Source organism: Emydura macquarii, unplaced genomic scaffold, assembly GCF_026122565.2.
Source record: "Emydura macquarii macquarii isolate MOO-44397 ecotype Brisbane River unplaced genomic scaffold, CSIRO-AGI_Emac_v2 contig_383, whole genome shotgun sequence".
NCBI lineage: Eukaryota > Metazoa > Chordata > Testudines > Chelidae > Emydura > Emydura macquarii.
Genome location: NW_027130520.1, coordinates 4,833,893 through 4,851,766, shown reverse-complemented (window position 1 = coordinate 4,851,766; position 17,874 = coordinate 4,833,893). Strand labels below are relative to the sequence as shown.

Sequence of the window (17,874 nt, the reverse complement as noted above, 5' to 3'; positions counted from 1 at the left end):
AGACCGACCAGCAGAGCGTGCTGTGACAGAGCTGCAGCCAGCTGCTCAGCGTGCTCGGTGAGGGGGTAGAGGTGGGGGCATCAATGGAACGCAGAAGGTTTGGAGGGAGAGGTTATCCCTCTGAGCACCTACCTTCCCCAGGGATTGTCCCCATGTCTTTGGCTCCATTTCTCTGACTGCTGGAATTCCCATTGACGCGCACGGGAGTTCCACACACACAGCACTTGGAGGGGCAGGCCTGGATGATACACGAGGGCACTTGTACCTTAGACGATCAATCTGCTGCTTCTAGGGGAGAGAGGTAGCCATGCTTGTCATGTTATACCTCTGACCTATAGGCAGATAGTCATCAGCCTATCCTGTGGCTCAGACCCCAAGCGCTCTGTGCAGCCGAGGAGGCAGGGAGTAAAGATGGCTTTAAGTCACCTTAATGCTCCTCCAGCCCTTGGACTATCTGGGCCCCTAAGGGCTACCTTAATTTATACCAGCTGCCAACAGCCCCAAAGGGCCGTTCCAGCCACCAGATATTGCTAGGAATAAAAGACCCTGGCCACAGTCCCTGCACCAGCAGCAGTGGAGGGAATGGAGAAGGAGGCTGCCTGACTATTCCCCTGTGGTAATACTCCCATAGCTGGTTAAAACAACGAGAGTCCTGATGAAGTGGGTTACAGCCCATGAAAGCTTATGCCTGCAGAAATTAAATGTGTTAGCCTTTAAGGTGCTACAGAACTCTCGTTGTTTTTGCTGTATACAGACTAACACGGCTACGCTGGAACTTTAATACCATAGCTGGTTAAATCAGCTTTAGGTCAGCTTTGAGCTTCAGCAATACCACAGAAACTGCCCTAATGTAAGCCAGGAACCAGGCCTGCGTTTCAACCTGTGAATCTGACCCTCATCTCAACTGACAGTAGAATAAATACTTGTTTACAGATGGGCTGCTGGCTGCCTGCTCATTCCGTTACTCCCAAGAGCTGTTTCACTCATTGCCTGATTTTTCAGTACAGAATGAAATTGGAATGTTGACAGGTGACTACAAACTCTGTTGCTGATAATAATGAGGCTGTTCCTTGAAACTGCTGATGTTACAGAAGTGTCACTGTACTGGCAAGAGAGCAAGTGTTACTGTGGGAACCTGCAAGAGCTAGGATCACAAGTGAAGCCAGTACATTTAACTGTCAGTACGGAAGATGGTGATGACATAGATGGAGCGAGTCTGGATTGTATACAGTGCCAGAGTATGTCAGCATCCGTGGATGGCCTGCAGGGCAGTCTCTGATGAGTGTCATTGAGTATTGCCAATGTACCTTCCATCAGGTACTCTCCTGACAAGTAGGTGGGTAGCTAGTGGTTGAAGACCATTGCATAGCTATAATCTGAACTAAATACATTCCCCCATGATATACATGGCAGAAAGTTTGGACATGAAGATTGTTCTAGCTAAGGGTTTTGTTGACTGAGGTGGATGAAAAGGGCAAAGGAGAAGGAAACTAAGGCAGTCAGATACTATGGTGATGGGCACTGTAAAAAAATTGAGCTAGAAGAGATAACATTCTACTTTGGGCTAGCTCTCTTCTCCTTAATCCTGAGAATTATATATTCGGGGTATTGATTATCCTTGGCTGACATGGGTACCTTTGCTGTCACAGAAAAGCAATCTTTGTTTTAATCTTCAAAAGCAAAAAGACTCATCAAGAGAAAAAGAAAAGCAAAAAGAAATGAGAGAGTTAACTTGAAATATTTCTTAGGAGCAGGAAAGATTTATGAGAACAATTATTTGTTAACCCAATTGACTGGAAATAAGGTTACTTTTTAGTAGAAGATGCTTAATAAAGCAATCCTCCCTTGAACTGTTTGAGCAGAGCAGATCAATGTGACATTTTAAAGACTTTGAATGAAGCATTTATGATGTTGTTTACAGCGTAACCTTTCTTGCCTTTTGTTTCCAGATCTTAGAAATGATAATATTCTGCATTCTTCTGTATTTCTATAAAAGAAAGGATGTAAAGCACATTGTGGTTTTGTTAATGATGGTAGCACTACTAGGTAAGAACATATTATTCTGTTTGTATAATATTCCTCTCTTTTTCACTTGGTCACTTTCTATTACTTGGTCCCCCATGTTAGCTTATGTTAGATCTATGTTTAAAGGGACACTATGAAGGAGAATCCTTAGGTTTTAATGTGGTTTCAATGAAGTCTCTCTAACAAGCAACACCAGTTACTCAACATACCTATTGCTAGTACTGTTTGGCTTTACAGATTTGTAGATCTGCATTTCTATGTGAATCCAACTCGTGCATTGATAGTCCAAGGCTTTTTGTCTCTGCCATTTGAAGTAAGCCTTTATCATTAGATCCCTGGAAGAATGAATTACAGAGAGCGTTTGAAACTCCATATGGCTAGAAAAAAATTTGGTGACTAGGAGTAGCTGAGGAAAACAAATCACTAATTTAAAAATAAAAACAGCAAACCTCTTAACCACTCTGCTTGTATGCAGTTCTGCTGTGACCTTTTCCCTGTATTCCTCTACTCCCACCTATGTATGTATTTTTCCCCCCCAGAACTGAAGCCGTAACAAATACAACATATTTTACTATACTACCTTTTTATATGTGTATTAAGACTTCAGTGGTCCACTAAATTTAGGTTAGAGATTGCCATTTGTATTAATCTCTCCCTATGTATTCCCCAGAAAATCCACTTAACACTTATTGTTCAAAAATCCATTCTTGGCTTGTACATTTTCAGTGAAGTCCTTTGAACTCCCAAGCCTGATATCTTCCCTAGAGAGTTTACGTACAATCCCCGCCCATAAGAGTACATAAACTATTCATTTAATACAATGGACCTCAAAGGTACTTAAACGTAATTCAGTCAGGTCTCCCAAGGATGTGGCAGGATGTTGCCATTATCTATCACACTATCATAACAAATCTCTTCATTTCTCAGCAATCTAGCCCTCAGCTGGAAGGTCAGAACTAGACATTTTTACATGGATGTTTTTTTCTTTTTTAAATACAACGCCCATCTTCTACATGCTACCCTGTAACTGACTGAGATTTTTAACTACATATATCACCATAGTGTCTTTTTTGGGAGGGGTGAGCAGGGGAAGATGGGGGAATAATACTCATTATGGGCTAGAATCTGATATCCTTTGCTCATCTTGAGTACTACCTTGAACAATCCCATTAGTTTCAATAAGACCATTTCAGAGGTAAGATACAACTCAAGGGGAGCAAAGGGAGTCCTTGAATTTGGCCCTAATGGTGAAATTCACACCAGTACAGAGAGGCCATCACGAGGCTTATGCACCACTTACACCCCATGTGAACTTTCAGGCCTACTGTAAGCAAAATATTTGAAACAGAACCCCCAGATCTGAATCCCTTCCCCCGCCCTCCTGCCTGAGTGGTGGGAAGTTCTGAACTGTATGTCGATGTGATTTTGCACCTTTGCACCCATCTCTGTAATAGGTCAAGTTGGAACTTTGAAACCGAATACTCTTGGAGAACCTGGAATTAGATCCAAGTGATGGGGCTCTGTCCCCTGCTATTACTTTATTTTCCATTAGTGTAATGTGCATGCTCTTACTCTTCTCATCTTGCCACCACCTACGTTTTGAATTTGTTCTGTTATGTGTGGTAATTGTAACCTCCACAACTGAGCATCAGCAGCAAGGGCAGGGGCAAATCAAGAGCCCACGCTAGAGGAAAAGCTTGAGGCCTTTTAATCTATCCATTGGCACCTTTACTAGCTCAGGTGGTGTGGAAGCTGATTCTGCTCTCCGCACTGGTAGCACATCACGCTGCAGTGCTTCTCCTCAGAGGCTGGCATTAAGATTGTTGCTTTTCCTTTAAAGCAAGCCTTGTTGGTGGCAATGTGCATTTCAAACCTTTTATTGATTTTAAAAAGGAAATCAGAAGAAGGATTAAAAACATAACTAACTTTTTTTAATATCCTGCTGATCAATGTGTCTTTCTGCAGCACTGACACTCTGAGGTAAATGCTTATAATTCTACCTTGCTAACATCTCTCTCTCTCTTTTCCAGCATCATTGACTATCATTTCAGTAAAGGCTGTGGCAGGCATGATAACGTTCTCTGCAAAGGGCAAAATGCAGCTAACATACCCAGTTTTCTATACCATGCTCATTATAATGGTGACATCTTGTATTTTCCAAGTCAAGTAAGTTAGTTGCTGCTAACCTTTCCTCCCATTTATCCGCTGGTTTTGTTAATTACTAGTACTTATTGGCTCCTGGTGTGAATTACACTTAAACACACCAATTGCCTTCACTGATTATTTTATTTATTTATACTTTATTTCTCATCGGTTGATTTCACTTTGATGTATTATGATGGCACCTTCTTCTCATATTAACAAACAATTAAAGTTCATTCAAAATGCAAATTTATTTTTACCACAGGTCTTAAACCCAACTGTGATGGAAAATTGTTATTTTCCTGTTGTTTTTTTTCTGTTACTTTGTTATGCAGTTTTTAGATCCATCGCTGCTAACCAATTAATCAAATAATCAATACACTTTCAGTAACTTCATCTTAAATTTAGAAAAGGAATTGCTTATTCCCTCTTACCCCTGGTCTACACTACAGAATTACTTCGGTATAACTATGTTGCTTGGGGGTGTGAATAATCCACACTTCTGAGTGACATAGTTACACTGACCTAAGCGCAGGTTTAGACAGCACTATGTCAACCCGCCAACAAAGCTACCGCCTCTTGCAGAGGCGGATTAACTAAGCCAATGGGGAGACGCTCTCCCATCATCTTAGAATGTCTTAATTAAAGTGCTAGAGCAGCAATGTTTTAAGTGTAGACCTGCCCTTAGATTTATGTTCACCTATTTTCCTAAGGTGGAAGTAGTAGATTATCTTATCTTATCATCCCCTTCTGCTAAATCCACATGCTGTGTTTTGCCATTATGAAATTTGTGCCTAAAGTGATAGCTAGGTATGCCTGAGCCTTTCTAGGAAATAGTTAACTTTTGGAGAGCACTCCGCAAAATCATGATTTTTTTGTGCTGGCCTCTGGCCTGCTAAGTGATTTGTTTTATTATTGCCACTGGGACTGCTGATGGCAGAAGCAATGTAAAATATAACTCCCAGCTGAAAGGAGAGTCCATTCTCTTTATCCTTGTCCCTATGCTTTTGTTGCTGATTGCACCATTCAGTGCACTCATATAGGCTGATTCAGATTAATTTTGAATGTTTTTTTAAATTATTTTTAATAAAATAGCCAACCTGGCACTCTAGTGGTAGTGCATATCACTATCATTTGGAAATCAGAATTCCCTTTGGAGAAAGCTTATTCATCATTCTGCAATGACCCTCTATGGCTGACTTAGCCCTGGTCTACACTTACCTGGAGATTCTGCAGCAGTCGACGGGAGTTATGCAAACTACGCAGAGTAGCTTGCGTAACTCCCATCGACTGCTGTGCTTCCTTTCTGCGCGCCGTCTTCACTGCACTGCTCTGACGGGAACGCGCTACGCTACTTGAGGGGGTGGTTTTACTCAGTCGACTTCCTGATCGATTGAGCGGGTCTACACTGACCACTCAATTGATCCAGAAAGATCGATCTGGTAGCAGCAACTTTGTCACCGTCAGTATAGACATACCCTCAGGAACTCCTGGTCACAGATTGTAGAGTAATTTATACTCCGCTCTTTGATGGGAGAAGAACTCAGGGCATTTAAGAGGGAAAACAGAGCTTGGTAAATGAGAAGCTGCTGAATGATTGTCATCTCCCTTGGTAGATTTTTTTCTTTTCTTCACTTGGTCAAAACTCAAACAAAGGCAAAACGTGGCCACTTCGCTTCCTGAGCCCAATATCAATCTTCTCCTATTCCAACTGAGCAGACTTTTCAAAAGCAAACCGTGTTTACTCCTGACTTCCCCCCTCTTCCCATTTTATCTAGATTTCCCACCAAATTTATTTATTTTACTGATTCATGAGAGCTCAGAACCACCTTTGTTACATCTTTTTGGACTTGGTGCTAAGTATCAGCATCTATGTTTCAGTCTCCGAGACTGAGATTGTTGCAAATGGGAGTAAATAATGAGGTGTTTTCAATTACTTCAAAATCCTGACTATCCTGTGGATATGTAGGATTTCTTTATTTTTAAAGCACCATGGAGACTGCTCAACAGTTGCTAAAATAACCATGCAATTACTTTAATGGCTAAAACAGATCAGAGTTTGGATTTTTACTATTCACATATATTGTACCAATGAAATGTTTAAGCACAGTTCTTTTTATAGGTTTCTGAAACACTCTGCCATCTCATAATATTTCTTTCTGCTTCAAATGCGTTATTGGCAAGATACAATATGTGGGGGTGCAGTGACATTGAATTTACAAAGATACATTCCAGTGTTCAGGCATGATTCATATTCCTATGGATAGATATGGATGTGGCAGACTGTAATACTTCTCCATGAGACTTTCATTCTCTTTCAAGATGATTAATTGCTTTGCTTCCATGATTGGCTTAAATAGATCATGAAGATTGGTGTAAGAACACATACATCCAAGTGTTGGTCCTTCATGTCCTTGTATAGTGCACAACCATGTTGCACTCCAGCCGAGGATCTGGGGTTGATTCTGTGTTGTGTTTCTGACTGCAGCAACGCTGAATGTATAGCCCAAAGCGAGAAGAGGCTAAGGTGACTTTAAATCACCTTTTTGTGCCTTCCCAACTCTGGGCTGCTCTGGGAGCCAGCATGGCCCCTGGTATAAATGAGATGATCCCTCAGGGTTGGTAAATTACAGCAACCTGTCCCCCGCTGCCTATGTGGAGCAGTGCTGCCCAGAATCTCCTCTGTGCTCCACCCCCAATATACCTTCCATGCCTGACATGACCCTTGTATCAGTGCTTGGGTGGAGGCACTCAACAGAGGGACACAGGGAAAGAGGTATTTTCCCCTGTTGGGATCTCTGTCTTTTCAAGCCCCTTTATCCAGAGCACAGGAGCTGAAACAGGGGCGAGAGTTTTGCCAGTTGGGTGGGCACAAGTCAATTTAAATGTTAAAGGTAAATACCATAAAAAGGGCAGGATTTGGATGCTTTGCTGGAGGTGGCATAGTTGTCCTTAACATGCTGCCAGGTTTGTGTGAGCTCCTTTCTCCTGCTTTGACAGTGATTTTTGTCTTGGGGGGTAGCAGGCACTTGTACACTTTGACATGCTGCCGACTATTTCCCAGCTGTGATTCAAAGAATCATAGAAGTGTATGACTGGAAAGGAACTCGAGAGATCTTCTAGCCCAGTCCCCTGCACTCAAGGCAGGACCACGCATTATCTAGATCATCCCTGACTGGTGTCTGTCCAACGTGCTCTTAAAAATCCCCAATGACAGAGATCCCACCATCTCCCTAGGCAATTTGTTCCAGTTTTTAACTACCCTGACAATTAGGAAGTTTTTCCTAATGTCCACTCTAAACTGCCCTTGCTGCAATTTAAGCCCGTTGCTTCTTGTCCTATCCTTGGAGGTTAAGGAGAACAAATTTTCTCCCTCCTCCTTGTAACAACCTTTTATATACTTGAAAATTGTTATCATGTCCCCCCCCCCTCCAGTCTTCTCTTCGCCAGACTAAACAAAATCCAATTTTTTCAATCTTCCCTGATGGGTCATGTTTTCTAGACCTTTAATCATTTTTGTTGCTCTTCTCTGGACTTTCTCCAATTTCTCCACATCTTTCCTGAAATGTGGCACCCAGAACTGGACACAATGCTCTAGTTGAGGCCTTATCAGCATGGAGTAGAGCAGAAGAATTACTTCTTGTGCCTTGCTTACAGGTAGTGGGCATCTTTTAGTCTCGAGAGACCATGTGTATGTGCCCCTGGGAGGTAAAAAATTTGCTCAGTTGGTTTTATGGCAGCCGTGACTGAAGAAACCCACTTGAGAGAGAGACAATCTCTGCTGCATTTGTCACATTTAAAGGTGGTATTTCAACCCTTTGGGATCTGCCTTCTGCTAGCTCTTTTCTCCTCTGCTAAGCTGGACTGCTTTCTCTTGGACTTTGGAGACCTTTATTGAGCTCTTGTTTCCAAAGGCTGTGGTCCTGTGTGTGATCTTCCCAGTTATCCATATCCATGTCCATTTCTTTGAGGGTCTTGCTTGCATACATCCTTGAAATGCAATTTTGGGTGTTCTTTAGGACTTTGTCCTGATGCCAATTCACCAAAGAGGATGTCCTTTGGGATGTGCTATCATTGATGTGAGATAACACTCCTGCATCCCAGATACGTTTGCTTTTTTTTTTTTGCAACAGTGTGACACTGTTGACTCATAGTTTACTTGTGATCCACTCTGACCCCCAGATCCTTTTCCGCAGTAGTCCTTCCTAGGCAGTCATTTCCCATTTTGTATGTGTGCAACTGATTGTTCCTTTCTAATTGCACATGCTCCTTCTCCCATGTACCAGCGAAGGCAGTGACCTCCTGAAGTGTCCATGCAAATGCATGAGGCATGCATAGGGTTACCATATTTCACGTTCTCAAAAAAAAGAGACTGCTGGGAGGGGAAGGGGGAACTGGATGGGAGATACCTGGAGGTTCTGGAGGGGTGTGTGTGTACTGGGAGGGAGCATTTGGGGGATGCTGGAGGGGTACCGCTGGCAGAGGTATTCACTGGAGGTGGGGGGCAGTGTTGCTCCCTGTCAAGGTGGCAGGGTGGCTGGTGCAAGCCAAGGACACAGCGACAGTAATCAGTCAGTGCCTCCCTGTGGGACCTCCTCCCCAGGGCTGGGAGCTGGAGCCTCGGGCCTGGGTGGATGGGATCTGGCAGCTGTGGCCTGCAGGGGAATGGACCAATCAGCTGCAGATGCAGGGAGGGACCAATCGGGAAGTGGCCCAGTTAGGGCTCTTTCTGAGCTGCAATGTCTGCTCTGCAAAAACCCTGGACTTTGCCTGTTGTTTGAAAAATCTGCCCAGACAGAATGCGGGAGATCAAAAAAGAGGCCACATCCAGGAAAACCCGGACATGGTAATCCTAGGCATGCATGATAACTCTTTGAAATTTTCGCTAAGAAGTTGTGTGAAACTGAGAAATGGTATTTGTTTGCTACCAAAGTGGCTTGGAAATGGGGCCCTTGTGGGTTTGCCAGAGCCGTTTAAACAGAGGATGATTTCCAGGCATGCTGACCCTACAGTAATGGAGCGCAGAGAGGTCAATTCTGCAGTGTCTGCTGCAATGTGGGATAGTAATAGTTCACTTATATAAGAAGTGGGATGCATCAACTGCAGCTGAATTGATTTAACTCCCACCAAAATAGAGTTGTGGCATTTGCAAACCGGCTTAATTAAGTGCAAAAGCAGTGATCTTTCAATGGGAGCTAATGTGTGGCTGTGTGCCAGCTCCTACCAAAATAAGAAGTTATACTAACTTCTGTGTGGAGACCAGGCCTTATTCCTCTGCGCTAAGCAGAGGGAAGGCTCAGATCTCCTGTGTGCTTGCTTATTACTCATAAATATGCAGGGGATAAGTCAGTGGAAAGAGCCCTGTTGACTTTGGTGGGCTTTGGATCAATCTCTTAAAAAGGGGAAGAGGATGTGTATCTAGATGAAAACTTAAGCCTTCTCATACTAATCAGCATTTAGCTATGTGTCCAGGGCCGTATTATCCATTAGGCACAATAGACACAGTGCCTAGGGCCTACAAAACTTTCATGGCCTATGAAAAATTTCTTTATATATAATTTTTTATTTTTATTTAAAAAACTATTTATTAATAGCTTAAAATCAAAATAGTTATTTCGGTCGGGGGCCTACAAAGGCAAGTGTGCCTAGGGCCTACGAAGGTCTTAAAACAAGCCCTGTATGTGTCCCCGTGCTAGATCTTACTCCTGTTAATAGGCAGGAATAACTTGGCAGTCATACAACATTACTCTCATTGATTCAGAGCTGGGTTTTCTGTGCTCATCACCTTTTGTCTTGCACTATTCATTTGTACTATGCAGGGTCAAAAGCAGCATGCATATCTGCTGAAGATGCCAACTTGTACCTGCGCTGTTAGTTGTTTTGATGTGAAAGTATTACACCAGTCACTACACTTAGTGCACAGCACACGTTATATTCAGGAGGTGTAATAACTGTCTTCTTTTAGGTTCTTAAATCAAGCCATGCAGCTCTACAATGCAACAGTCGTTGTGCCAATTAACTTTGTGTTCTTCACAACCAGTGCCATCATTGCAGGTTTGTTTTGACTTTCTATCCAAACAAAAGCTCTTTCTAAATAACAAGATGGAATTCTCGTCTTTGAATCAGGAATGCAAACACATCGCTTCTATCTTCATGGAGAGATCTTTATGCAACATGGCAGGTGTATATTTTGAAAATGATCATAAGTCAGGATAAGATTATGTCACAGAGGTCACAGATGCTGTGACTTCCAGAGACCTCCGTGACATTATCCACTTCAGCCTTGGGGCAGCGGTGCTGGAGCTGTCAGCCGGCGGGGGACCTGCAGCTCTGAGCCACTGTGGGCAGCTGGAGCACCTTGGAGCTCCAAGCCACCATGGGCAGCGGTGGGACCCCAGAGCTCCCAACCACCATGGGCAGTGGGGGCACCCCAGAGCTGTCAGCCACAGTGGCAGCGAGCGCTGGACCCCCAACCCCCTGCAGCGGAGCTTGGTCTCTCATCCCCCCATCAGTCCCATTTTGTCACAGTTAAAGTCTGGGACAGATCGTGGGCTTCCGTGATTTTTTGTTTATTGCCCGTGACCTGTCCTGACTTTCAATAAAAATAACCATGACAAAATCTTAACCTTAATCATAAGTTCAGGACTTTGAAATAAAATTAAATGCCCTCAGATTCTAGCTTTTCCAGTACAGTACAGTACAGACATGCACAGTTTATTCTGCTTTCCTGGCTTATTAGGTTCTGTCATTAGTATTAGCTACTCTGGAAGTAGCATAAATGTATTTACCATGTGTACATTGGCTTCTCCATATCCTAACTGGTAAAGTAATTTTAATGGTGTGGCAAGCTACTCAAATGACAGACAGCTGTGTTTTGTAGTAGCTTTTGTATTATATTTCAGAAGGCTGAATTCTAGGTTAAGTGAAGGAAATAAAATACTCCAAAGGGCTTTAAACCTTATAAGATTTTATTCTGGGTGAGAACATTGACCTTGATGTCATTAAAAAGAGACTGAAATCTTGGAAATGGTGTGCCCCGGAAGAACAAGAGAGGAGAGAAAGACTAAGACACTGAAAATAAATTCTGCAGCAGCGAGTCTCTGAGCACGGAGCTCAGGTTGACTCAGGCGTGCAGGGCTAAAAATAGCAGTGTAGATATTTGGGCTCAGGCTGGAGCCCAGGCTTTGAAGCCTGGCAAGGGGGGGAAGGTCAAGTCCAGGCTGCAGTTCGATCAGGAACGTCTACACTGCTACATTAAGCCCCGTAGCGCAAGTCCGAATCAGTTGACCCAGGCTCTGAGACTCGCTGTCACAGGGTTTTATTTTTGTATGTATTTATGTTATTTATTGCAGTGTAGAGGCTGTGTTAGCAGTAAGCCAAAATTATACAGCTGTAACATTTATGACCGATTTTAATGCACACACAGGGCAGTCCTGTCACTAGTCTGCAGGAAACTCACATTCAGAACTTCCATTAATGCTAAAGGGAGTTCCATGCAGATTTCCTCAGCAGCTATGTTAGAATAGACCTGCACTTTGTGATCAAGAGGAAACATTGGCCAGAAGGTGTTGCACCGATGTAACCGTATGAAGAGTTTGGTCTTGTGCCTTCTTCTTTTTTTAAAGGCCAGATCCTTATTCAGGATTGGCTACATACAAATGTGCACCTGTTTAGTTAAGCTAGCTAAAATGGTGCAAGCCCCTGTGTGGCTTCAGAGGAGCTCATTGCAATTTTAAAACATGTTCCTAATTGACTAAGCTAAACCCCAGATAAACCTTATTTAAACTAAAGTAAGAATGTCCCCAGAGCCTTATGCACTTAACTAAATCAGTTTAGAACAACACCTTTAGCTAAATTGCTGAAACTCTGCATGTAGACAAGCCCTCGGTCTGAGCCTGACCTGAATAAAAACTGTGTGAGGACCACCTATATGTAATGCAGCAAAGCTTCACTCTTTAAAAGTATCTTTTACACTTAACAAGGATTTTCAGTCGGCAATATGAAAGGTGACTATACTGAACAATTAACAACACAAGCAAGAGGTCCAAACTGGTTAGAGTAAGATCTTATCAAGTTATATGCCGTTACTGAATATGGGCATATAATATGAACCCACCCAAAATTTGTATTGACATATTTGGGATTTTTTTCCACTTGAGCATGACATAGCTTCTGACCCTTTCATCTGTAATTCATATCACTTGAAATTTGTTCAAGATCTGCAATTCTTGTTTCTGTCACATTCTAGGAGTCATCTTTTATCAAGAATTCCTAGGTGCAGCTGTGCTGAATGTGTTCATGTTTCTATTTGGGTAAGTGTATCAACTGAAAATCTGTGCCGAAGTTTGTATCGAAACAACAGTTACCTTTCAGAACAAGTTTTCCTTTTCTTGTGAAGAAGAAATCTATTCCATTGCTAAGTGTTATGCAGCAGCTGTTACAGTGGGATAAAAAACATAACAAGGCTAATACTAGTGTTTTGATTTAAGGGCCTGTTTTTTAATCCAAACATGTAAAAATATTAATATTAGTCATTTGTGAGCCCTTATCTCCCCCTCATGGAATAAAAAGCTAATGTCATGTATTCCCTTTGTAAATGAGATAAATCATTGGCTGTTTTCCATCAAAGATCACATTATGGAGTATATATTGATTAGTGCTAGAAAAGTCCCTCCATATTATCTTCTGCCTGCCTGACCTGCTGTTCTCTGCTGCTACTAGCCATGGGCAACAGTGTTAGTTAATCACATGAAGGCACTGTGCTCAATTTAGTAAAGGACTGCTTCTCTGCTGTTGCCTTTGGACAGAAAGGGACAATATGCTTGTTGGAGATTCTAGATCATACCATGCTAAATAACTGGTAGCAGTAAATGCTTGTAGGGCCGGCTACCTGTCATTCAGTCAAGTGAAATAGAAGCAGCCCCAGATTCCTCAGGAGCTGCCAGTATAGTAAAGGTTCAGGTGGTAAGTGAGAGATAATTGTTGATGGGAATGGAATATTTAACACCCATGTGGAAGAACAGTTCCCAAAGTTCTTAATCAGGTGCTTGGCCCTAATGCAGTCAAACAAACACAACTGACAACTGTATGCAACCCCTCCTGGCGACAGCTAGGACTGGGCGGGAAACAGAGAACTACTAAATGGTTTGTGTGACAGACAGTGAGTGTAGTGAAAGTGGTAGAAAATGAACACAAGCAAATTAAATCCACGCACTTGGCAGGCATGAAGTATAAATGTTGTGTACAGCACTGTATGGACAGAAGACACTTACCAAGCAGATCAGAATCACTCACTGTTGGCCAGAAGTCTGGTTCTAACACAAAAGTCAAATGAGAGAAACAAAGGGTCTGTCTAGATTAGAGTTTTTGGTTGTCTTGTCGCTTGAGTTAACTGATAAACAATTAAACGGTGAATGTTAGTCAAAATACTCCACAAACAATTGTTCCCGGACACAAGGACATTTTCCTTGCTGTGGCTCAGTTTGGGGCTCAGCTCACCTTTCTCACAGGAGTGGTCCCATTGAAGGCAATGAGACTAGGTGTGTGAGCAAGGCAAGCAGCCTTTGAAAACCCATGGGAATCCATGAGCCTCCGAGGTATCGCTAAGAGCATAATTTGGTCTTCAGAGCTTTTGTTACTGAGGGGGAGGTCTGAGAAGATAAGAACCCAGCCTGACCCTGGGTATGTCTACACAGTGAAGAAGAACACGTGGCTGACCTGTGCCAGATGACTCAGGCTTGGGCTGCGGGGCTGTTTCATTGCTGTGTAGATTCCTGGGCTCTAGGATCCTGTGTGTGTAGGAGGGTCCCAGAGCTTGGGCTCCAGTACAAGCCCAGAAGTCTACACAGCAGTGAAGCAGTCCCACAAGCCCAAGTCAGCTGGCATGGGCCAGCTGTAGGTTTTTCTTTTCTGTGTAGACATGCCCACTGAGCCCTGGATAAGTCTGTTGGGCTGCCAGTCAGGAAAAATAAGTTTCTTTACTTGTAAACTGAGCAGCTCAGATATGGAAACTGTTGAGAGAGAAACATGGAGTCCAGGACAAGACCCACACTTCTGATATAATGAGCTGCTTTTAACTATATTTTGACAATGTCTTTGTAGGTGTCTGATCTCATTTCTTGGTGTGTTTGTAATCACAAGAAATCGAGAAGAGGAGCATTTGCAAATTCCTTATATTGACTGTGGACACATTCCTGGTAAGTATGGTTTTGGAAGTTCTTTGTCAAATATTTGCCAGTCATCTATGTTTAAAAGTCTAAAAGCATCAGGTAATGGAGTGGGGAATGAATGAGACGAATTGAAGCAGAAATATCCTCCAATCGTATTTAATAAACTTACTTTTTCCGTAATTTCTACTCCTACTTCCAATTGATTTTTTTCAAGGAATTTCTTAAATTATTTCCCAACTATTGCCACAACCTATCAAAAGAAAACAAAAGATGCCCAGCAGTGAGGAGCCTTTAAAAGAAAAATAATGGATTGTTGGTGGGTTGCTTTATTGTGATTTTTTTCCATTGGTTTTTTGTTTGTTTTTCCCATTCCTACAGGAAAAGAAATGATTGGCAAAATACAGCCAGATTCAAACAGCTTATCCTATGGCACTTTGCCTGATGAAAGTGACTGGACAAGTGCTCAGAGTTGAGAGAAGAAAGCAGCTTAAATTCCAGCTAACAAGATGAACTCTCTCTTCATTGACATCATATTCAGCACCCCATTTTTATTGCATATATTCAGTGTGTGTGTCATGCTATTTTATGCTGAGAACTCTTTGTATCTTTGAGTATGCCCTGGCTATCACAAATGTGTTACAATCAGGGATGAGGCTTGAAAAAAACCTAGTAACCATTAAGTGGAGCCAGATATTTTCCTGGTATAATACCTCTTACTAGTGGTTTAGGGCCAAGTTTTTAAAGGTATTTAGATGCCTAGAGATTCAGCTACACACACAGCGGGATCTTCCAAAGCACCCATTTTGCCTGCTTTTTTAGGTGCCTAATACCTTTAAAAATCAATCTTCAAAATATAGTGTGTTTCTAAATAAGCATCTGGTGGGAGAAATCCCGCTTGCCTTATTTATACAGCTAGTCCCATTGCTTTCAAAAGAACTACACATGCAAGTAAGGCGAGTGGGAATTGTTCCAATAGATAAATATGGACACATACACACGGTTTGTAATTTATGTTGAGATACGTTAAAAGCCTTGGCATTATAAATTCCTCCAAAGGAGACCTTTGGTACGGGAGCTTGTCTCTGTCCTACTGGTTTGGAGCAGGAAGCAGTTATTTCAATACAGTTCATTCTGAGTTTCCCCCTCTGACTTCATCAGGAAATATAAGTTTTGGTGGGGATTTTGAAGAGGGTGCACACTACTTCAATAGAGGAATGGGAAGCCAAGCTTCCACTGCTGTTGTATTTTGAACAGGCTCAGCTGGGGAAAGAGTGAGTTCATTACATGGGGCCCAGTCCATGAAGTCAGTGGGAGTTTTGTGTGGGTAAAAGACTGTAGGATCAGGGTCACGGAAGGATAAGCCACTGGGCTAAAATATATTTTTTCCTTCATAAAAAGACTTCTCTACATTAATCCAGAGCATCATTACTGGTGGCAGCCATGAACTCATGCAGACTAAATTTGGGGCTTTGAGTCAGAAAGTCCGAATCCTATTTTAGCCACTGACTCCCAGGAGACAATTACTTATGGCCATATGGAGCTACACAAGGGCCATTAACCTCTGTGCCTCAGTTTCTGCTTGTGTTTGATAATACTGATCTACCTCACTGGTGTGTCGTGAGGGGTTAGAGGGGTGCTCTGGAGGAAAAGTAGAAGCACTTTATAAGTGTTCAGTGTTACTATTTGAACCTTGTACAAAATACTTTTGCTCTTTTTAGAGTAAGTTCAGTAACGGGTACATGTCATATATCATATGCATCTAGTTCCATTGGGCTCTGCTGAAATGATGCCTCCTTTTGAACAAAAACAATTTTTTTCTAATTAGGTTTTTTTTTTTTGGTTTTTTTTTTTTTTAAAGAAAAGATCCAGTCCAAGTGACTTTAGTAGTTTAACACTGTGATTGGTTGACGTACCTAGAGAATGGTACATTTTGCTATACATTCATTTCCCTACATCCAATATTCAGGGAATTTATTATTTATGATTTAAGCCTTTTCAAATTGTCACAGAGCCATGCACCCATGGATTCAATGCCAACCACTATGCCCTTTTTCTATTAAAGTTTGAGAAAGCAGCCCATCTATTTTTCAGATGCCCAATGAGTCCTCCAGCGAAAACAGAAAAAAACTAGATTTTACATTACTGATATATCTAAGGTAAAAATGCAGATTTTTTTAACACGCCCTAAAGAATCAAAAAGGGCACTAACTTGATTTTTCTTTCCCTTGTAGCTCAACTTTAAGCACCTTTTTTAGCTGTCAAGTGAAAATATGTGTGCTAAAGAAGGAAATGGGATGTCTAGAACTTTCACTGCTATTATTTCCTAGAAATATTATTTTTTTAAGTATTGGCAGCAGATACCTCTCTGAAATTTGTTTCCACAATTTGGAAGAGGTGAGGATGGAAATTCTTCCAGGATTTTCTATTGATAGTAGGATATTGAATGCAAAATCTCTGGACAAATCCATTATTTATTTTAAAAGTACTGTAACTCTGTGTGACACTTCACCTCCTTCTGACAGTTTAAAAAAAATTACATGATTTTCTATAGATGGGCAGGGGTAACTTTCAGTGTAAAATTAAGTGTAATTGAAATTGATATATTGATTAAAAGTTCTCGGAGCCACTGAAGTATCATTACACAATTAACAATGGTCATCAGACCTAATATAGAGACTTAGGCACACTTCAATTAATCTACATAAGTTCACATGTTATGGTGTTGTAATATATAGTGATGGGAATTCATTATTTCTGCCTGAAAAAAATAAACTTGTCTGTTTCTCTTTGTTTAGAACCAGCGTCTAGTCCATTTCAATTTCAGATTGCACTAGTGATGTTGAGGTTGCAAACACTAGAGAGGAATGTTGTTAAAACATAAACCTTTTCACTGGACTCCAAAGAAAAACATAGAAACACTTTTTATTGTATTAAATTTTGTAAGAGCCTTTTCTTTCCTCAAGACGAAAATTTTGGGCCAAAGTGACCTTTGTAACTTGTTCTGCAAGTTGAATCTGCCTAGAGCCTGAATTGGTACACTATGAAATTTAAAGAAAAATATAGAAGGGTGGCCCAAAGTCAGCCCTCTGAATGGTCTCTGCAGTGTCTAGTTTGTAAGTCTGACAAACCAGAGCTAGCAGGATTGATTCAAACCTTGTTTCACTGCTGATAGATATGGGGGTAAAAGCCAGACCTTTAACCTGGGCATGGGACTGGAAACAGGAACTTTTGCATTCTAATCATGGCTCTGCCACTGATTCTGTGTGGATCTTGAGTAAATGACTTAACCTTTCTGACGCTCAAAAGTGCAAGGTCCACATTTGTGTTGTATAAGTGATGCAAAGTGGCCTTACAATAGCTGGAAATGACCAGCTGAGAATTCCCCCTATTCAGGAGAAGGCTCAGCTGGTAGAGGCAGGCCTACCACCGCCTGCACCGGCCATCCACCCCACCGTTGGAGTAGGTGGGGAGCAGCGGTGGGACTAGTGCTCCACTATACTTGACCATCGCATGGTATAAGGTCCCTGAGGGCACTTCA

The 17,874-nt window shown here is 41.9% G+C and overlaps 1 protein-coding gene across 1 annotated transcript in view; it reads left to right on the top strand.

Annotated features, from left to right (window-relative positions):
• Window positions 1-17,072, top strand: part of NIPAL2 (NIPA like domain containing 2) — a 52,161-nt gene extending 35,089 nt beyond the window's left edge. The window contains exons 6-11 of the mRNA XM_067535879.1: window positions 1,950-2,046; window positions 4,056-4,191; window positions 10,133-10,221; window positions 12,416-12,479; window positions 14,269-14,363; window positions 14,715-17,072. Of these exons, the coding sequence (XP_067391980.1) occupies window positions 1,950-2,046; window positions 4,056-4,191; window positions 10,133-10,221; window positions 12,416-12,479; window positions 14,269-14,363; window positions 14,715-14,809 (576 nt within the window). The 3' untranslated portion in view covers window positions 14,810-17,072. The remainder of the gene's footprint in view (window positions 1-1,949; window positions 2,047-4,055; window positions 4,192-10,132; window positions 10,222-12,415; window positions 12,480-14,268; window positions 14,364-14,714) is intronic.
• The last annotated feature ends 802 nt before the right edge of the window (window positions 17,073-17,874 follow it).